This window comes from Ipomoea nil, unplaced genomic scaffold, assembly GCF_001879475.1.
Source record: "Ipomoea nil cultivar Tokyo-kokei standard unplaced genomic scaffold, Asagao_1.1 scaffold1956, whole genome shotgun sequence".
Classification (NCBI taxonomy): Eukaryota; Viridiplantae; Streptophyta; class Magnoliopsida; order Solanales; family Convolvulaceae; genus Ipomoea; species Ipomoea nil.
Window position 1 is genome coordinate 537,008 of NW_017618384.1, and position 18,096 is coordinate 555,103.

The 18,096-nt window shown below is 36.6% G+C and overlaps 1 protein-coding gene across 2 annotated transcripts; it reads left to right on the forward strand.

The window, feature by feature from the left end:
- Nucleotides 1–5,135: 5,135 nt before the first annotated feature.
- Nucleotides 5,136–7,198, forward strand: LOC109146964 (heat stress transcription factor B-2b). Of its 2 annotated transcripts, none has more exons than XM_019294614.1 (4): nucleotides 5,136–5,335; nucleotides 5,761–6,039; nucleotides 6,127–6,859; nucleotides 7,088–7,198. In XM_019294614.1, the coding sequence occupies exons 2-3, from the start codon at nucleotides 5,791–5,793 to the stop codon at nucleotides 6,829–6,831; spliced, it is 954 nt and encodes a 317-aa protein (XP_019150159.1). In that variant the 5' UTR covers nucleotides 5,136–5,335; nucleotides 5,761–5,790; the 3' UTR covers nucleotides 6,832–6,859; nucleotides 7,088–7,198. The 2 variants fall into 2 exon arrangements, with proteins under 2 accessions (XP_019150159.1, XP_019150158.1); XM_019294613.1 differs by having other exon boundaries at nucleotides 5,136–5,329; nucleotides 5,758–6,039.
- The last annotated feature ends 10,898 nt before the right edge of the window (nucleotides 7,199–18,096 follow it).

Below are 18,096 nucleotides of genomic sequence, written 5' to 3' on the forward strand. Positions count from 1 at the left end.
AAATCCTTAATCCTATAAGGAATAGGATAAATGGATCCTTACCATTCAGACCCTAGTTAGGACTCCTATATATATATATATATATATATATATATATATATATATATATATATATATATATATATATATATCCCCAGGAATTCCCCTGTCACCAAACGTAGGAGAACCTACGAGAAGAAGATCTTAGAGAAAGAACCTTAGTAGCCAAGGATACTAATTAAGGCTAAGGGGTAACCCATGTCTCGACAAAACCTATTTTCCTTGCTATATCTTATTCATTGGCTCCTTTGATATATGATTCTGTGCTTGAGTCTTGATAGAGCGTTGCCTATGATTTATATTGTGTATTTGTGTTTATGTGATAATCTTGATGTTCTTGATACTATGATTTATTACATGAACGATCTTGTATTTTGATTATGTCTAGAGCCCTAGAGTTATAACGTGAATTTCGTAGTATGTTATTCTTGGTATGTTTGGGTGGGATTTTGCATGATCGGGTGTTGAGTGAAGCCTAGGACTTGTGTTTAGGACTTTGCATATAGATTTCTTGATGTTCTTGTGATTCCAGATGTCCCTGGATCGTTATGTGATTTGTGTTGAGTCTTGGCATGTTTAGGAATCGTGTTAGGGTGTATTTGGTGTGATTCTTGGTTTGATTCCGTTAATTGAATACGTGGTGTTGTCATTATGTGTTTGAATGTGTTTGGACATGGTTTTGGGTTCCACGAGGGATCCCGGGACCATAAAGTTGCTTGTGTATCAGTGGGGGGGGGGGGGGGTAGGTGGGGGACTGACCTCCCACTGCTCGCCTCTACTATTACAGCGGGTAGCCGGCGGGCGGTGGACTGCCCGCCGGCCACCCGCTGGAATAGTACCCGCCGCCGGCGGGTGCACCTACCCGCTGGAATCCAACGTGGTTCGTGGTGTTTTTCCCCGTTTGATGTTTCCCATTGTACCCCGTTTGTCGTGTGTCAGTCTAGTTTGATATATCGGGTATCGTTCTTATGATAAAAGAGTCTTGTGTATTGCATGCTAGTTGAGTTGGTATCCCGTTGGCCTAGGAGGAAGGTGTATGATCCCGTAGGAGTGTCATGGGTGGGTTAATGTGGTTTGTTACGTATGAGTTATGTTGGGTTAAGTGTTCCTCAATGATTCCCCCTCGTTATGTGTTAATGTGGGTTGCATGTTGTTTGGCTTCTATGTTGTTGTGCATGATAAACCCAATTGGTTGCGATCAATTGGCTATAATGACTATCTGGTTGGTTGAGAACAACCAGGTATTAACCCGACCGGTTGCGATCGGTCGGCTATACAGGCAATTGGATTGGTTGAGAACAATCGGCTGTGATATATATATATATATATATATATATATATATATATATATATATATATATATATATATATATATATATATATATATATATATATATATATATATATATATATATATATATATATAGGGCTACGGTTCATAATCTGGTTGCGATCAGACATATATGATAATAGGGTTGCGGTTCATAGTTTGGTTGCGATCAAACATTTATGATACAAATGGGCTGCGGTTCATTGATTGGTTGCGATCAATTTCCTTGTGCTGCGGTACAAGTTAAAGTGCTGCAGGGCCATGTCAGGGCTATATGCACTGACCCCTTGGCAATGGAACTCAAGGTTCGGGTCATGTGAATCGTCCTGCGGCACCACCATATGTGTGTACACCAATACGTGTCTTGTTGTTGATTGTTTGACTATGATGATAACTGGATATTGATAGGGTTGGTATTGTGTAGTCTTGTGACCTTAGGATGCATGCTAGAATCTTTATGTTTAACTGTATTGAATGTTTCTGCTATTGCTTGATTGAGTCTGTTCTCGGATTTAAATTAGAGTTACGTAAGTATATATGTATTCCCGTTTCAAAATGAGTTTCTTATATCTACCTATATTGTACTTAACGCGTTGGAGTGGGTTACCAACATCATTCGCTGACGGTTGTTATACCGAATGTTTTTCAGGTAATGAACCGTAGCTTCGGAGCGCACTAGTCAGAGCCTGGGCTTAGTTAGAATAGTTCAATTATCGGCCTGTGCCTTAGAGTTGTATTGAATATTGAATTAAGGATTTCTTATGTTTGGATAGTTTAGCCTGTGCACCTAGGTTCTCAAATCTAGGTTTGGCATAGCACCCCGACTATCACACTTAGTTCATGCTCTGTTTCGGAATTTATATTGGAATTACCTTTATTATACAAGTTTTAAAAGTTTCAAAAATTTGGGGTGTTACAAAAAGCCGTGGTAACAGAACCCTAATGGTTTAATTTTTATGGAAGATTGTAGTGATGCGATCGAGAATAATAACGACGGTAGTTTTGATAATTTTGTAAGATTTTCTGAAACTTAGAGTTAGTATGTCGACTTCGAGATTTGTACATGTCATTCAAGTTTTTATGTTTTTTTAGCAAGCAATGTTAAGGGTTTAATTTACGTGGTTCACTGGGCAAAACAACAATCAAACAAAAGCTAAATCAAATTGAGGGGTGAGGACGTTGTAGATGAATGTCTTTTCTCATCCTACTTTGTCTTTTTTCTAGAGAGTGTGGGAATGTAATGATGAGGAAAGAGAAAAAGGAAATGGAGAGATTTTTTTTTTTTTTTTGTTAACCAGAAGTTTCTATGTTTTTTATTATACAAATTTATAATTGTATATTTATATTAATAAATAATTATTAAGACAAGTATAATTTATTTTATATTGTGGACACATTATTTTTAATAAATTTGATTTAATAATATTATACCTTAATTATAAAAATTCTACCTAATAATTTTAGTATTAAATGTCATACAATAATTACCATAAACAATGTTTAATAATTGACAAATTATATTAGGCAATAAAAATTACTAATATAAAATATTTGGTAATATGTACACATTATTTTTAATTATTTCGATTTAATAATATTATATCTTATTTATAAAAATTTGAAATAATACTTTTAGTACCATTGAATATTGATTGACTAAAAATTATCTTAGTTATTAATTAAGGCAATTAATAGGTATTTAGCTTTTAAAAAATTTCAAATATATGAATTATATATAGTAGCATGGAATCAATTAATAGGACAATTATATTAGGTAATCTAATTAATAATTTACCTTTTAAATTATATCCCCTTTTTAATAATGAATGTTTCCTTAAAGTATATACATAGACTATGCTTATCAATATAGAATTAAAAGTGTGTGTGTGTGTGTGTATATATATATATATATATATATATATATATATATATATATATATATATATATATATATACTCAATATATAATATTATTAGTACAAAATCAATCATACTTGTCTTAATAATTAATTATTAATATTATTTCCTAATAATCATGTATTGTCACTTTTTTCGGTGTTATTATTATTATAATTATATACATATATATTTTTATACTTAATGTATAATAACATTGACACAAAATAAGTTATACTAACCTTAATATATAGATTATTTTTTAATATAATTTCCTAATTTTTATTAAAGGTAATTATTCTCATAATTTTTTCCTTCTTTTGTGTAATTATTATGGTAATTTTATGGTAATTTATTTAAATATTCGAAGAGAAAAAAATGTTATAATTGATATAATTAATGAAAATATTATGGTAATTGTCACAATATTTGGTAATTATACTTAATATAATTAATGAAATTGAGAAATATAAGATTTCTTTCGTATAAATATTTGTGACAATTTCATAAGAATTATAATTAATAAAATATGAAATATAATTAAAGAAATGAAATTATAAATTAACAAAACATGAATATTTATAATTTTTTAAATATACATACTTACACGTTTTAAATTTTTAAATATAATTTTTTTAAGTATAAATCTTTCAATATAAATTATATTTAATGAAATTATATTATAGAATTTTACTATATACATATTAATAAATATTATGTGTATATACAATGTATTATACAATCATATAATGATATGCATCCGATTAGAGTTTATATTTATTCATACAAAATTTAGAATTTACATATTTTTATTAATTTCTAAGTACAATTCTATTAGTTATTATTATTCATATTTTTAGAATTATAATATATATGAAATACAATTTGGAATAAATCAACTTAATTATTATATGATTTTTTTTTATATAAATTTATGTACATGATTAGAGATTATATTAATCATACAAAATTTTAATTTTAATTTTGTATGTTATGAAAATAGATATTTGACCAAATATATAAAAGTCCAACTATATATTATATTGTACATTTTAACATCTTTTTATTTTTTCTATTTTAATTTTAAATTTATAATAACAATAAAATTTACATTCAACGCACGGGTAAAACACTATATTTTAAAAATACAATTTGATAAATATCATAAATTAATTAGTACAATATCATTTATGTTTATAATAATTAAAGAAAAACAAATAATTCAAATATGTGAACCAATGATTTCAAAATGAAATTAATATACAATTACAGATAAATATAGCATGATTGGATTTACTTTAATTAGTTTTAATTTTCTTATTTACTGCTTGGTTCACGAAATAGACTTGGAATGACATAGCATTCCCAGTAAAAGGCTTATTCATCTGTTTAGTAACCACTTAATATATAACAAATCTTATAATTTCAAATAAATGTGTACTTTAAATATTAGAATTATTTATAATTTCATTATTTAAATATGCAATAATAAAAAAATTTGTGTATCGTATGAGTAATTTACTAATTTTAATTAAAACTGTTTAATGACTTATTGTTTATACATTAATTTTATTTGAAAAAATAGTTGTCTTATAGATTCTTGAAGTCTAGGATAGTTATCCAGAAAAAAAAAAAAAGAAAAAAAAAAAAAGAAAAAACAAAAGTAGAAACTACTGGGTTTTTGAAAAAAAAAAAGAAAGAAACTGCTACGTACGTAACTGATAACTCCAACAGAAAAACAGAAGTTTCTGGAGCCCGGACCAGGCGCGAAAACACTGCACCAGGCATCTTCTCGTGCCTTCCTTAATCCAAAATACCCGGTCCCACCACCGACCCGACCCGTCTCCAAATTTTATCCATTTTTTACAACTTTCCTTCTCTCTCTCTTCCCCCGAAAATTCTCCATTCTTCTTTATCAATCATCCCCCACTGCCCCCGCTCCATAAATACTCACACCTCACCTCCGAACCTTCTAGAACATCCATCGTCTTCTTCCCATCTTCCGCTAAGCTCCCCTGTCTTCCCCCTCTCCGAAGCTTCGGCGGCGACCGGCGACAATCCCTAGGTACGTATGTGCGAGTCAGAGCTCTACAGTAGCTCCACGTATTCGTGTTCTCCTTTTCTGTGCATGGTTCAAAATTCAGCATATGAAGATTTAATGAACGCAGCAGCGAACTGAATTCATACTTCTACTTTCCCCGTTTGATGTTCTTAACGCGCATTAATGACGACGTTAAATGTTTGGCGTTGATGTTTGACTAAATCCTCATTGAAATTCTATCCAAAAGTTTCGTATTTCTATGTATTCTTCTTTCTTCCTTTTCTGGACGAGTCAAAAGCGTTGAATTAATTGAAGATTTCCTTGGCATAATCTAGAATTTTCTCGCTCGGTATTTCCACGGAGGCGTTCTGATCTTTTACAGGAGTAATTACGGAGCAATATTATTCTGTATTTATAATCTGACTGTTTTGGGGGGGATTTTTATTTTTTAGGATTTGGATCTGCGTAACACTTTACTGAATGCTATGGGCCCGTCGCCGGCGGAACAAACTGGCGAATCTACAGCTGGAGAATCTCAGAGATCGCTTCCGACGCCGTTTTTAACGAAGACGTACCAGCTGGTGGATGATTCATCCGTGGACGATTTGATTTCGTGGAATGAAGATGGATCTGCGTTCATTGTTTGGCGGCCGGCGGAATTCGCCAGAGATTTGCTTCCCAAGTATTTTAAGCATAATAACTTCTCCAGCTTCGTTCGCCAGCTCAACACCTACGTAAGATTATATTCTGAGTTGCGGAAATAGTAGTTCTCCTCATTTCGTGGTATTTTATTTTGATTTTGATTTTGATTTTGGTTTTAGGGATTCAGGAAAGTGGTGCCTGATCGTTGGGAGTTTATGAATGAGTCTTTCCGGCGAGGCGAGAAGGGACTTCTTCGTGATATTCAGCGCCGCAAAATCTCTCCTGCTTCGGCGGCGGCGTCGACATCAATGGCTGTTGCGGCGAATGCCGTGACCGTGGCTGTGCCGTCGGCTGTAATAACGGTATCTCCGGCGAATTCAGGCGACGAGCAAGTTCTGTCATCCAACTCGTCGCCGGCGGCGACCGCTATAGCTATCCGCCAGGCGGTGCTTACAGCGGCGCCTGAAATTCTGGAGGAAAACGAGCGTTTACGAAAAGAGAACGCGCAACTCTATCGAGAACTGAATCGGTTGAGGGGTTTGTGTCACAACATCTACAACATGATGTCTAACTACGCCGTGAATCCGCCGGAATCGACCTCCGGATTACCTGACGGGCGGACGTTGGATTTCCTCCCGGCGAGTCAAGGCGCGGCGGCGGAACACGAAACCACCGCAGAAGACGAAGCTGTTAAGGCGGAGGACGACGGGACGACCCCAAGGCTATTCGGCGTCTCGATTGGCGTAAAGCGCTTTAGGGAAAGCGAGGACGTGGAAGGCGAAAGACAAACGCAATCGCAACCGCACGGATCCGACATGAAAACAGAGCCGTTGGATTGTGGGTCTGCCGATAATGGTCCCTGGCTAGATAACAGATTGTTATAACTCATAACAGCGAAGTTTCCAAAGATTTTAACATTCCACAAATTCCTACAAAATCAAGAATTCCGTGGCCCTACTCCAGCGGTATAAGTGATCCAACGTTATTTGTTAATGGTTATTGTACTTTTAAGAATATACATATATCATATTTATTAGCACAAAAGTGAATGATCAAAACCAAATTTATTAATGATGGATCATTCATTTTTCCTTATGCATAGTGCAAGACTGCAAGGTAGAAGTCTGCATCTACTCCATGCAAAAAACAAAGATAGTCAGGTTGTTTTTATTACTAATTTAAGTATAGAAAGGCAAACAGTCCTTGTTAGATTGATGCATAATACAATCAAGCTAAGTTTGTTTGTATCTTGATGATATTTTGATAAGCGGTTTAATGAGTCACGAGTTAAAAATAAAAATGTTAATTTGAGTTTGCCTCAATTAGTTGAATTCTAATGGCTTTTGATTAATCAAAAGTGGAATAATTCTAATTCCAATAGTTGATTAATCAAAAATGGAAAATTTCTAATTCCAAAATTTGTCGAGGAGTTTTGCAAGTTTTGAAAAAGAAAACATGTCTCATTAGAAAAACGTTTGATTATATTGATGGATAATTAAGAGGTACAATTCAGACAGATATTTGAGCAGGAAAGCAGACGGAGTGGTGTTGATTGATAGAGGAGCTTCTAGAAGTGAGGGGAGAAAGGTGGTGGCTGGTGGGGACCAAAAGATGTGGTGTGTAAGTGTGTTCTTGTTTTACGTGGTAGTGATGATGTTAAATTTACGTCAATAAGTTTCGCAAGATTTTCATATTGTCGATCACTTGATTTATCGTTCGCACTCTATTAGTAGTGTGAAGTTCGACTCTCATCACCACCTTACAGCATGTTTCATTCATGAAATAGATTGGAAATATAATAACATTTTTGGGATTGAACTATTCTCTTTATTTTATTGTTTGTGTTAATCTTTTATTCATGGAAAATAACATTCTTGAGATTGAACTATTCTCTTTATTGAGAAATGTGCATTCCTAGAGGGTCCCTAATATTAACTATTTCCAAACACTCGAGAATAACTTTTGTATTATACTTTGTAATACCAAAAGTAAGATTTAGGGCATCCTCAATAAGGGGATCTTGTCACATTTTAGAACAGTAAAATTTGCTTGTGTTGAATTTTGACTAGGGCTGTGCAGTCGGACGGATCGGACGGTTCGGATTGCGGAATGAGACCCCCGGCCGGATTTCGGATTTGTCTTTTGATCACCCTAACCGTTTTTTTTGTTGACCAATCCGATCGGTTATAGTTATTTTCGGATTGTTTCGGATCGGTCGGATATCCGAGTTGTAAATCGGTTTTATGAGAATGTAAAAAATTTAAAAATTCAATTATTCATGGATGATGGAACACCTAAGTACCTAACTAATGAACTACTTAAGTACTAAAAGCCACTAACTAGTAATTACTAACTACTTAACAACAAAATTAAGTAAATAACATAAGTAAACTTATAAAAGTGTAAACATATAATGAGCAAAATACAAATTAGCTTACATATAATCTACATTCAACAGATTAGTTACAACTTAGAAAGTTAGAAGTTACAAAATTAAAGAGAATTATAATTGTTCATAGCAAGCACTCCAAGCAGGCAAGTTGCAACAGCAGCACTGCATCAGTCTCCACTCTCAAATCAGCAGTCAGCACATCAGCAAAAGAAAGCCAGATATCCAAAACTCCAAAAGCAATATATGAATATATGATTAATATAATATAGAGTACTCTATGTCTATTCTTCTTCCTGATAAGTGAACACATAAAAACACAATAAGTTCAAAACATTTGTAGTTAGTTAGAATTGACACAATCACACAAACTGAAACTGTAAAGACTAAGACTCTAAGAGTGCTCAGATAGCTTTTTTTCCATATCAAGTTAGGATTGGGGGCACACTACTCAATGAGTATGGCATAAACACCACACTTCAAAGGCAACATACCAAACCCAATTCTATATATTCAGAGAAATGGTGGAAGCATCATCATAGCAGAATAATACTTATGCTTAGACAACTAATGAATTATATTTAAATAGCAAAGACTCAATGAGTGCTCAGATACTTTTTTTTTCCATATCAATTTAGGATTGGGGGAACACTACTCAATGAGTATGGCATACACCACACTTCATAGGCAACATACCAAACCCAATTCTATATATTCAGAGAACCTGGTGGAAGCATCATCATAGCACAATAAAGAACATTTATACATGTATAAGTGTATAACTTATAAGTATAGTGAGTCAGAACTCAGAAGATTTAGACATTTAGTCAGTATTTAACTATTTATACTGATACCTGAGCTCAATGGCAGCAACATTTAAAATGTTACCTAGCCATGAGCACTTTCCAGTTTCCAGTTCCAACTTCCCAGCCTCACTTGGGACATTGATTTGAATCATTGATACACATACATGATACACTGATACAGTCATATAGAGGCATAAATTTATCATGAAATCAAATAAGTAAATAAGTAATCACAAATCAAATAAGTAAATAAGTAAACATACAACAATTGTAGGCATTCCAGTTCCAGTGCTGGATGTGCAGCACAACTCTGCAGTACAAAAACAAAATGGAAATTCAATAAGTAAATTGTAAATAAGTAATCACAAATCAAATAAGTAAATAAGTAAACAGATCATTTGAGTAAACAGTTAGAAGTATATACCTTTCTCTATCCTTTCAACATCTTCAATATTTTCTTCAATTGAGATTGGTTGGTTGCTTAACCTTAGCCAATCCTGTGCACACACCAATGCCTCAACAATTCTAGGAGTTAGGGAACTCCTAAAGGCATCAAGTACCCTTCCACTTGTACTGAAAGCTGGTTCTGAAGCAACAGTTGATATTGGAACAGCTAGAATATCCCTTGCCATTTTAGATAAGACAGGGAACCTTTCAGATTGTTGCTTCCACCATCTTAGAAGGTCAAATGAATCATCCTCATCCACAATAACCTCAGAGAGATACACTTCCAACTCAGTTTTTTTCCTAGACAAATCCCCACTCACTAATTTTTGCTTCTTAATCTGAGATTTCAGTAATGATTGAGGTCTCCCAACAGAAACAGAATCAGATATTGTTATTGAGGGAGAAAATTTTTCAGATTGTTCAACAGACTGGACAGGGAAGCATGCAACATAATCTTCAAACAACTCCTTAAGGCCAACAATCACCTTATCAAACATTGTTTTACCTTTTTCCTCACCATATAACTGGTTAAACTGAATGGGCATATACTCAATTTTGTCCCTGGGTCTAAGATATTTGCATAGAATATCAAAAAATTCATTTTTTCAGGCTCACCCCAATACTTATCAAATTTTGCCCTCATATTTTTACCCATCAGTTTAACACTATCTTCTGTAGCTTCCTCCATATTTTTCAACAAGCAAGACAAATCAGAAATCTCAGAGAAGAAGGTATTAGAAGTCACATACAATGATCCAGAAATCCTAACAGTCATTTCATAAAAAGATTTCAGAATCATAACCAAAGATTGAATGGATTCCCAATCTAAGAAATCAGGTACACTTCCACCCAAATCAGATTTAAATGAACTGTCATGATCATCATAGGCTTCAAATACCTTCTAAAACAGTAATGCAGTATTAAGCATCATATATGTGGAATTCCACCTTGTAGGGACATCTAGACACAGAGAATTTTTTGCTTCCACCCCAATTAGATCAGCTAGTGATTTAAACTTCTGCAACCTAGCAGGTGAGCTCCTCACATACCTAACAGCATCCCTGACTTTCTTAACTGAACTGTCACATTCTTTCAACCCATCCTGTACCACCAAGTTAAGAATGTGAGCAATGCACCTCATGTGCAAATACTTACACCTAACAGAAGTACAACCCCAAGAACCCAACTTCTTCTTCAAGAAACCTAGGGCAGTATCATTGCTAGAAGCATTATCAACTGTCACACTAAACACTGATTTTAGACCCCAGTCCAAAAGGCAACTCTCTAAAGCCTTTGCAATACTTTCCCCCTTGTGGGAATATATAGGAACAAATGAAATAATCTTCTTTTGCAGCTTCCACTCACTATCAATGAAATGTGCAGTTATGCACATGTAGTTTATTCTCTGGACTGAGGTCCAAGTATCAGTTGTGATACTTACCCTCTGACTGCTAGTCCTAAAAAACTTCTTCAAGTTGACCCTCTCATCAGAAAATATCTTGAAAATGTCCCTACTGATAGTCCATCTTGAAGGGATTTTAAACCTAGGACAGCAAACTAAAACAAACTTTCTAAAACCCTGTCCCTCAACAATTCTAAAAGGAAGTTCATCTAAAATAATCATCTCAGCTAAGGCTCTCCTTATCAAGTCCTGATCAAACACCCAAGTACCCAACACCCCTTCAGTTCCTTCACTACTTTGAGTTCCAGCAGAAGAAGGTGCAGGTTGGAATGTGAGTAGGGACTGCCTTGTCTCCTTAGAGTGAGGATTTTTAAGGCAGTTTACCACATGAAGTCTTAGAGATGAAGTCCCATGTTTCTTGGTCTCACAGCAATGCACTTTTGCACAATATATACACTTTCCTTTTATGACAATGCCCTCACTGTCTTTGATCTTTTCAAAGTGATCCCAACATGGAGCCCTGGATTCAACCTCTTTCCTTTTCTTTGGAACAGGTGGAGGCAAAGGCTGCTGAAACTGAGGAGTAACAGTTTCTACAGCAGGTGCTTCCAACTCAGGTTGGGTTCCAGATACACCAGTAACACCAGTCCCACCACTAACACTTTCCATCTAAAAAGGGGAAAGTATCAGTGACACAGAATGGGAAATCACTCATTCAAAATCATCAACAGAGAATGGGCTTTGTCAATTGGCACATACACACATGTATCAATTAAAGTGTTAAACACTTAAACAGGCAGAATTCAGTGAATTTTACATTTCATCATGTATGCAGAATTGCACATAAATGATTTAAGGGTCACATATCCATAAACTTACAATTTCACAGTTACAACTTACAACAGTTACAAGTATTTACAAGTAAGTAACTAACAACTTACAAATTACAATTTACAATTTACAATGAAATCCATAATCAGGCATTCAAGCTAAGTAGGTGTATGCTACTTCATATGCTCATCATTTATATGGATTTCAGTCACACACTCCCACATTTATATGGCTTCCACCAAAATACCATCATGCTTAACATTTATATGGATTTCAGTCACACACTCACACATGAGTACAAGACAGTGAGACACACTCCCACATTTATATGGCTTCCACAGAAATACCATCATGCTTAACATTTATATGGATTTCAGTCACACACTCACACATGAGTACAAGACAGTGAGACACACTCCCACATTTATATGGCTTCCACAGAAATACCATCATGCTTAACATTTATATGGATTTCAGTCACACACTCACACATGAGTACAAGACAGTGAGACACACTCCCACATTTATATGGCTTCCACAGAATTGACAGAAATACCATCATGCTTAACATTTATATGGATTTCAGTATTTAACACACAATGGCAAGGGGCTAGGGTAGTATGGCTTCCACCACAGATTAGGTTACAAATTAGAAACCCTAATCAAACAATTAACAAATTCACACTCAAAGAACTACTGACATGCAATCCGGAACTTCTCAACGGATTTACAAGTATCATAGTCCAGTGAGTCCACAGATTAGGTTACAAATTAAAAACCCTAATCAAACAATTCACAAATTCACACTCAAAGAACTACTGACATGCAATCCGGAACTTCTAAACGGATTTACAAGTACAGTGAGTCCACAGATTACTGAGATTAGGTTACAAATTAGAAACCCTAATCAAACAATTCACAAATTCAAACTCAAAGGACTAGTGACATGCAATCCGGAACTTCTCAACGGATTTACAAGTATCACAGTCCACATAATCATAAAAATTAGAAACCCTAATCAAGAAGACAAATACACAATAATCTATAACGGAAATGTAAATAGGGTTTAGTAATTACTTCGTTTCTCAGATTTAATCCCTCGAGAACAAAGGGCTTCGAATCAACTATTCCACCGTTCCACAGTTCCACCGTTCCACCAGACTCCGGTGACCGGACTAGGGTCTAGGGCTTCCACCGTTCCAACACTCCGCCACTCGCTACTCCGATGCTCCGAAGAGGGCTTCCACCAGACTAACAAACAGAGACTAAGACTCTCAGAGTCTTAGAGAGTAAGACACTAAGAGTCTAAGAGTCTAAGACTCAAAGTCTCAAACTCTCAAAGACCAGAGCGAAAGAGAGAACGAGAGTGGAGACTGGAGAGATGAGAGATGAGAGAAGTCTAGAAGAGTCAAGAGTGAGAGCACGGCTGCGCTTGCTGGAAATGAGTGATATATATACATACACCAAACGACATCGTCTTATGTAGCGTAAAAAAACCCTAGGCTTTCATCGGGTAGTCGGACGGGTTCGGGTGGCGTTTAATGCCTCCCACCCGAACCCCTTCAGTCCGTCTTCTAGCGTTGCATCGGATCGGGTAAGGGTTTCGGATACGGTTCGCTCCACGGATTGGTCCGTCGGGTTTCGGGTCGGGCGGGTGGGTCGGATTCTTCGGTTTCTGCACAGCCCTAATTTTGACAAATGGGAAAGCCAAATTTTTAGCAAATCTTTCTCCTGCAAAATGAAAATTCATGTCGGAAATTTTAGAAAATAAAATAAAATAAAGGGGAAATCTCACTTTTGATCCCTCAATTAGTAGCCAAAATGCAATGTCATCCCTACTTTCCAATTTGGACAGGATTGGTCCCTCAATTATTTGACCCTTAGTCGATTTAGTCCTTCTGTGAGACCATCAGTTTAACTCCGTTTAAACCATGGGTATAATTGAAATTTCACATAGCCTTGAATATAATAAGCCTATTTCTTCCTTTTTCTCCACCTGGTCTGCCATTTCCGCGTCTGTAGACACAGAAAATTTGAAGCCGACAAGTGGACCGGTTAAATCATTATCGAGCCCAATTTCAGGGTTGATCATTAGTCCAATTTAATTAATTGGACTATGATAATTAAATTAATTTAATTAGTCCAAGTAAATTTGATTTGGGCTATTGAATTAATTAATTGGTCCAAGCCCATTTTATAAGTGAATTATAATTATAATTATAATTTAAATATAATATGATTTTATTATATTTGAATTAGATAATTATAATTTAATTTGAATTTGAATTAGATGATAGAATAATGAACCTAGACTTGATTTTGGCAAGGTTCATTTTAGTAGATAATTAATTAATTTAATTTAATAAAAATTAGTGGAGTTTGTTGAGGGATTTCAGTTACAAACTTCACTATAAATAGAGCCTCAATTTCATTCTTCAAATTACACCTTAAATACATTGAGAACAATTTGAAGACTTGAGAGCTTGAAGGCATTGCAGGACGCTTAACAACTTGAAGGCTTGAAGATTTGAGAGCTCTTTTGAAGGCATTTGAAAATCTTGAAGAATTAAAGGCATTGAAGGCATTTTTTGTTGATTTTGCAGGCAATTTGAATCCATTGCAAGGTCGATTATTTCTAAATTCTTGACGTTCGTTGTTGAAAGTCACGCCAATTGAATCTCGGAAGCTACGCCACTTAAATCCCGGAGGCACGCGCCAATTGAATCCCGGAGGCTACGCTATTTGAATCCCGGAGGCACTGCAATAGATAACGTCAGTGAAGAATCAGAGGACTAGACAGAGATTTTGTACCTGCACTTGAATTATACACACGCTGTACACGAAATTTTGTGAATATATACAAAGTTTACATTTTTGTGTTTACACATTTTGACACGCCCAGTGGGACCGCTCTGCCTCTCATCTCTTCACTATCGATCTACATCAGCAAGCAACTCTACTAGCAACCGGAATGGCATCAAGAAGCTCGATGTTCATGAAGTCTTATGCCCAAGCTGCTAGTTCCAAGTCTTCATCAACAACTGGTTCTGAAGCTAGCCGAGAGACCCAAACACCATTAACCAGGAGCCGTGCAAGGAGCTTAGGAATGCGACCGCCGGAGCCTGAGTCAATTGTTCGACGTATGATTCAAAGAATCGAAACGACCCCTACCGTCCCGAGGAAGTCTATTTATGTTGCAGGTCCACCATCTTCGAAAGGAGCAACCGATAGCGGGAGGCTGGCTTCTTCGAAAGGAGCAGCTGGCAGCGGGATGCTGATATCTTCGAAAGAAGCGGCGAATAGCGAGGAGTCAACTACCACAAAAGGAGCAGCTGGTAGCGAGAGTCCAACATCTCCGAATGAAGCAGCCGATAGCGGGAATCCAACATATTTGAAAGGAGCTGATGATAATTGGAGTCCAACATCCCCAAAAGGAAACGCTAACACCGGAGACTCGTCACCGACATCGCCGTCGTCTAACATGTGGAAGGTCGCGCCAGAATGGTCACGCATCTATACAGGTATGCCGGCTATGACAACAAGCGCTTCAACTATAAAGGACCAGCTTGCAAGCATCACTAAGGCGCTTGAAGGGATCACCACCCTCCTTCAAAACCAAGAAAAGAGAATCAACGACTTAGCTGAAAAGGTCGAGAGCACAAGGAATGGTGAAACTAGCCGGGCTCTTGGAAAACAACCTGAGGTTCAAGGAGAAGATGCCTCGCACTCACCAACTTTCATTGGGCGAACTACAGTGCACGAGGAATCAACTTCGCACATACCAAGTTCGGACAGGAGCATTCCAGTCACAGAGGGCATGGTACCAGTAGATCGGCTTGACGAGTTCATCATGGGAGCTATCAAAGGAAAGCTCGAGGGGGAAAAACCTTCATACACTTACACCAAGCCTTACACCCAAAGGATAGAGGATTTGAAGATGCCCATTGGATATCAACCTCCAGCATTTCAACAATTCGATGGGAAAGGCAATCCAAGACAACACATCGCCCACTTCGTGGAAACATGCAACGACGCTGGGACATATGGAGATCTTCTTGTCAAGCAGTTCGTTCGCTCTTTGAAGGGTACTGCCTTCAATTGGTACACCGACTTGGAGCCTAGTTGCATTGATAGCTGGCATGACATGGAGCGCGAGTTCTTTACCCGCTTCTACAGCACAAGAAGAACCGTCAGCTTCTTAGAACTCACCGCCACTCGCCAAAGGAATGGTGAAAGCTCGACCGCTTACATTGAAAGATGGAGGGAGTTATGCTTGAATTGCAAGGAAAAGATATCACAGAGCTCCGCGATTGAAATGTGCATCCAAGGCATGCACTTCGAGCTCTCCTACATCCTCCAAGGGCTCAAGCCTAAGACTTTTGAGGAATTAGCTAGTCGTGCCCATGATATGGAGTTAAGCATAACAACTAATGGTGGACAAAACATACCCATTCAAAGCTTCTACAATGGGGGCAAGAGTCATGATGACGTTGAAAATGGCAGCAAGGCCTTTAAGAAATATGAAAGCATAGACGCTATGCATGTGAATATTCAACCAACTAGGATATTCACTGAAGCTACTAATGAGTCTAAGGGTGCTTCTAGATCATTACGGGGTAGTAGAAGGCTTTCTTTCAGGGAAAGACAAAACAAGAAGTATCCATTCTTGGATTCTGATGTCCCACATATGTTTGATGAGCTATTAAGGCACAATCTCGTTGATTTGCCAGAAATGAGGCGACCACACGAGGCATCAATGGTGGATGATCCGAGTTATTACAAGTATCATAGACTTGTCGGACATCCAATTAAAAATTGCTTTGTCTTTAAGGATAAAGTAATGGAGTTAGCTCGAGATGGGAGAATTGAACTTGCAGATGCCACAGCAAGCGCTAATCAAGTTTCCATCTCATGCGGTAAATCTACTTCGCTACTCATTGAGAGGAACAATGTGAAGGGAAATAGAAAACGACACAAGTGTTTATTCCCTCTTAACATCAAGCCTTATGATACCAAACCCGAGTATGATACTTGGCATGGTATTAAGCATGCTAAACAACACCACGTTGATGATGCGAAACGACCATCTAAACAAGTTATGAAAAGGTGGATCAAGAAAAGAATGTTAAAGGACTCTATTGATGGGAGGACTTGCGGCCACCATATGAAAGCACGAGTTCCAGTCACATTGGCGGATTACGTGCCAAAGCGGTTCCATAGTACTCCAACTAACCAAGGAATGAAGATGAAAATTCCTCTAATCAACTCATATGCTAGAGAAGAATGTGCCTCAACACATTATACAACAATATGTGATGGAGGAAATATTCTTCAAGCTTCCTCAATGTGAAAATTGAAAACGCATCATATTCAAGACTCCCCGGCACGAGTCGAAACTGCCTCATATTCCTTCAAGACTCCCCGGCACGAGTCGAAACTGCCTCATATTCCTTCAAGACTCCCCGGCACGAGTCGAAACTGCCTCATATTCCTTCAAGACTCCCCCGCACGAATCGAAACTGCCTCATATAACTTCAAGGCTCCCTAGCACGAATCGAAACTGCCTCATATTCCTCCAAGACTCCCCGGCACGAGTAGAAACTGCCTCATATCCCACAGGGCTCCTTGGCACGAGTTGAAATGACCATATAGTTTCGAGACTTCCATGCACTACATACTTTCAAGCAGTGTATGCTCTCAAGTGACATGTCCAAGAAAGTCTCGAGGGGGCAATTTGTAGACACAGAAAATTTGAAGCCGACAAGTGGACCGATTAAATCATTATCGAGCCCAATTTCAGGGTTGATCATTAGTCCAATTTAATTAATTGGACTATGATAATTAAATTAATTTAATTAGTCCAAGTAAATTTGATTTGGGCTATTGAATTAATTAATTGGTCCAAGCCCATTTCATAAGTGAATTATAATTATAATTATAATTTAAATATAATATGATTTTATTATATTTGAATTAGATAATTATAATTTAATTTGAATTTGAATTAGATGATAGAATAATGAACCTAGACTTGATTTTGGCAAGGTTCATTTTAGTAGATAATTAATTAATTTAATTTAATAAAAATTAGTGGAGTTTGTTGAGGGATTTCAGTTACAAACTTCACTATAAATAGAGCCTCAATTTCATTCTTCAAATCACACCTTAAATACATTGAGAACAATTTGAAGACTTGAGAGCTTGAAGGCATTGCAGGACGCTTAACAACTTGAAGGCTTGAAGATTTGAGAGCTCTTTTGAAGGCATTTGAAAA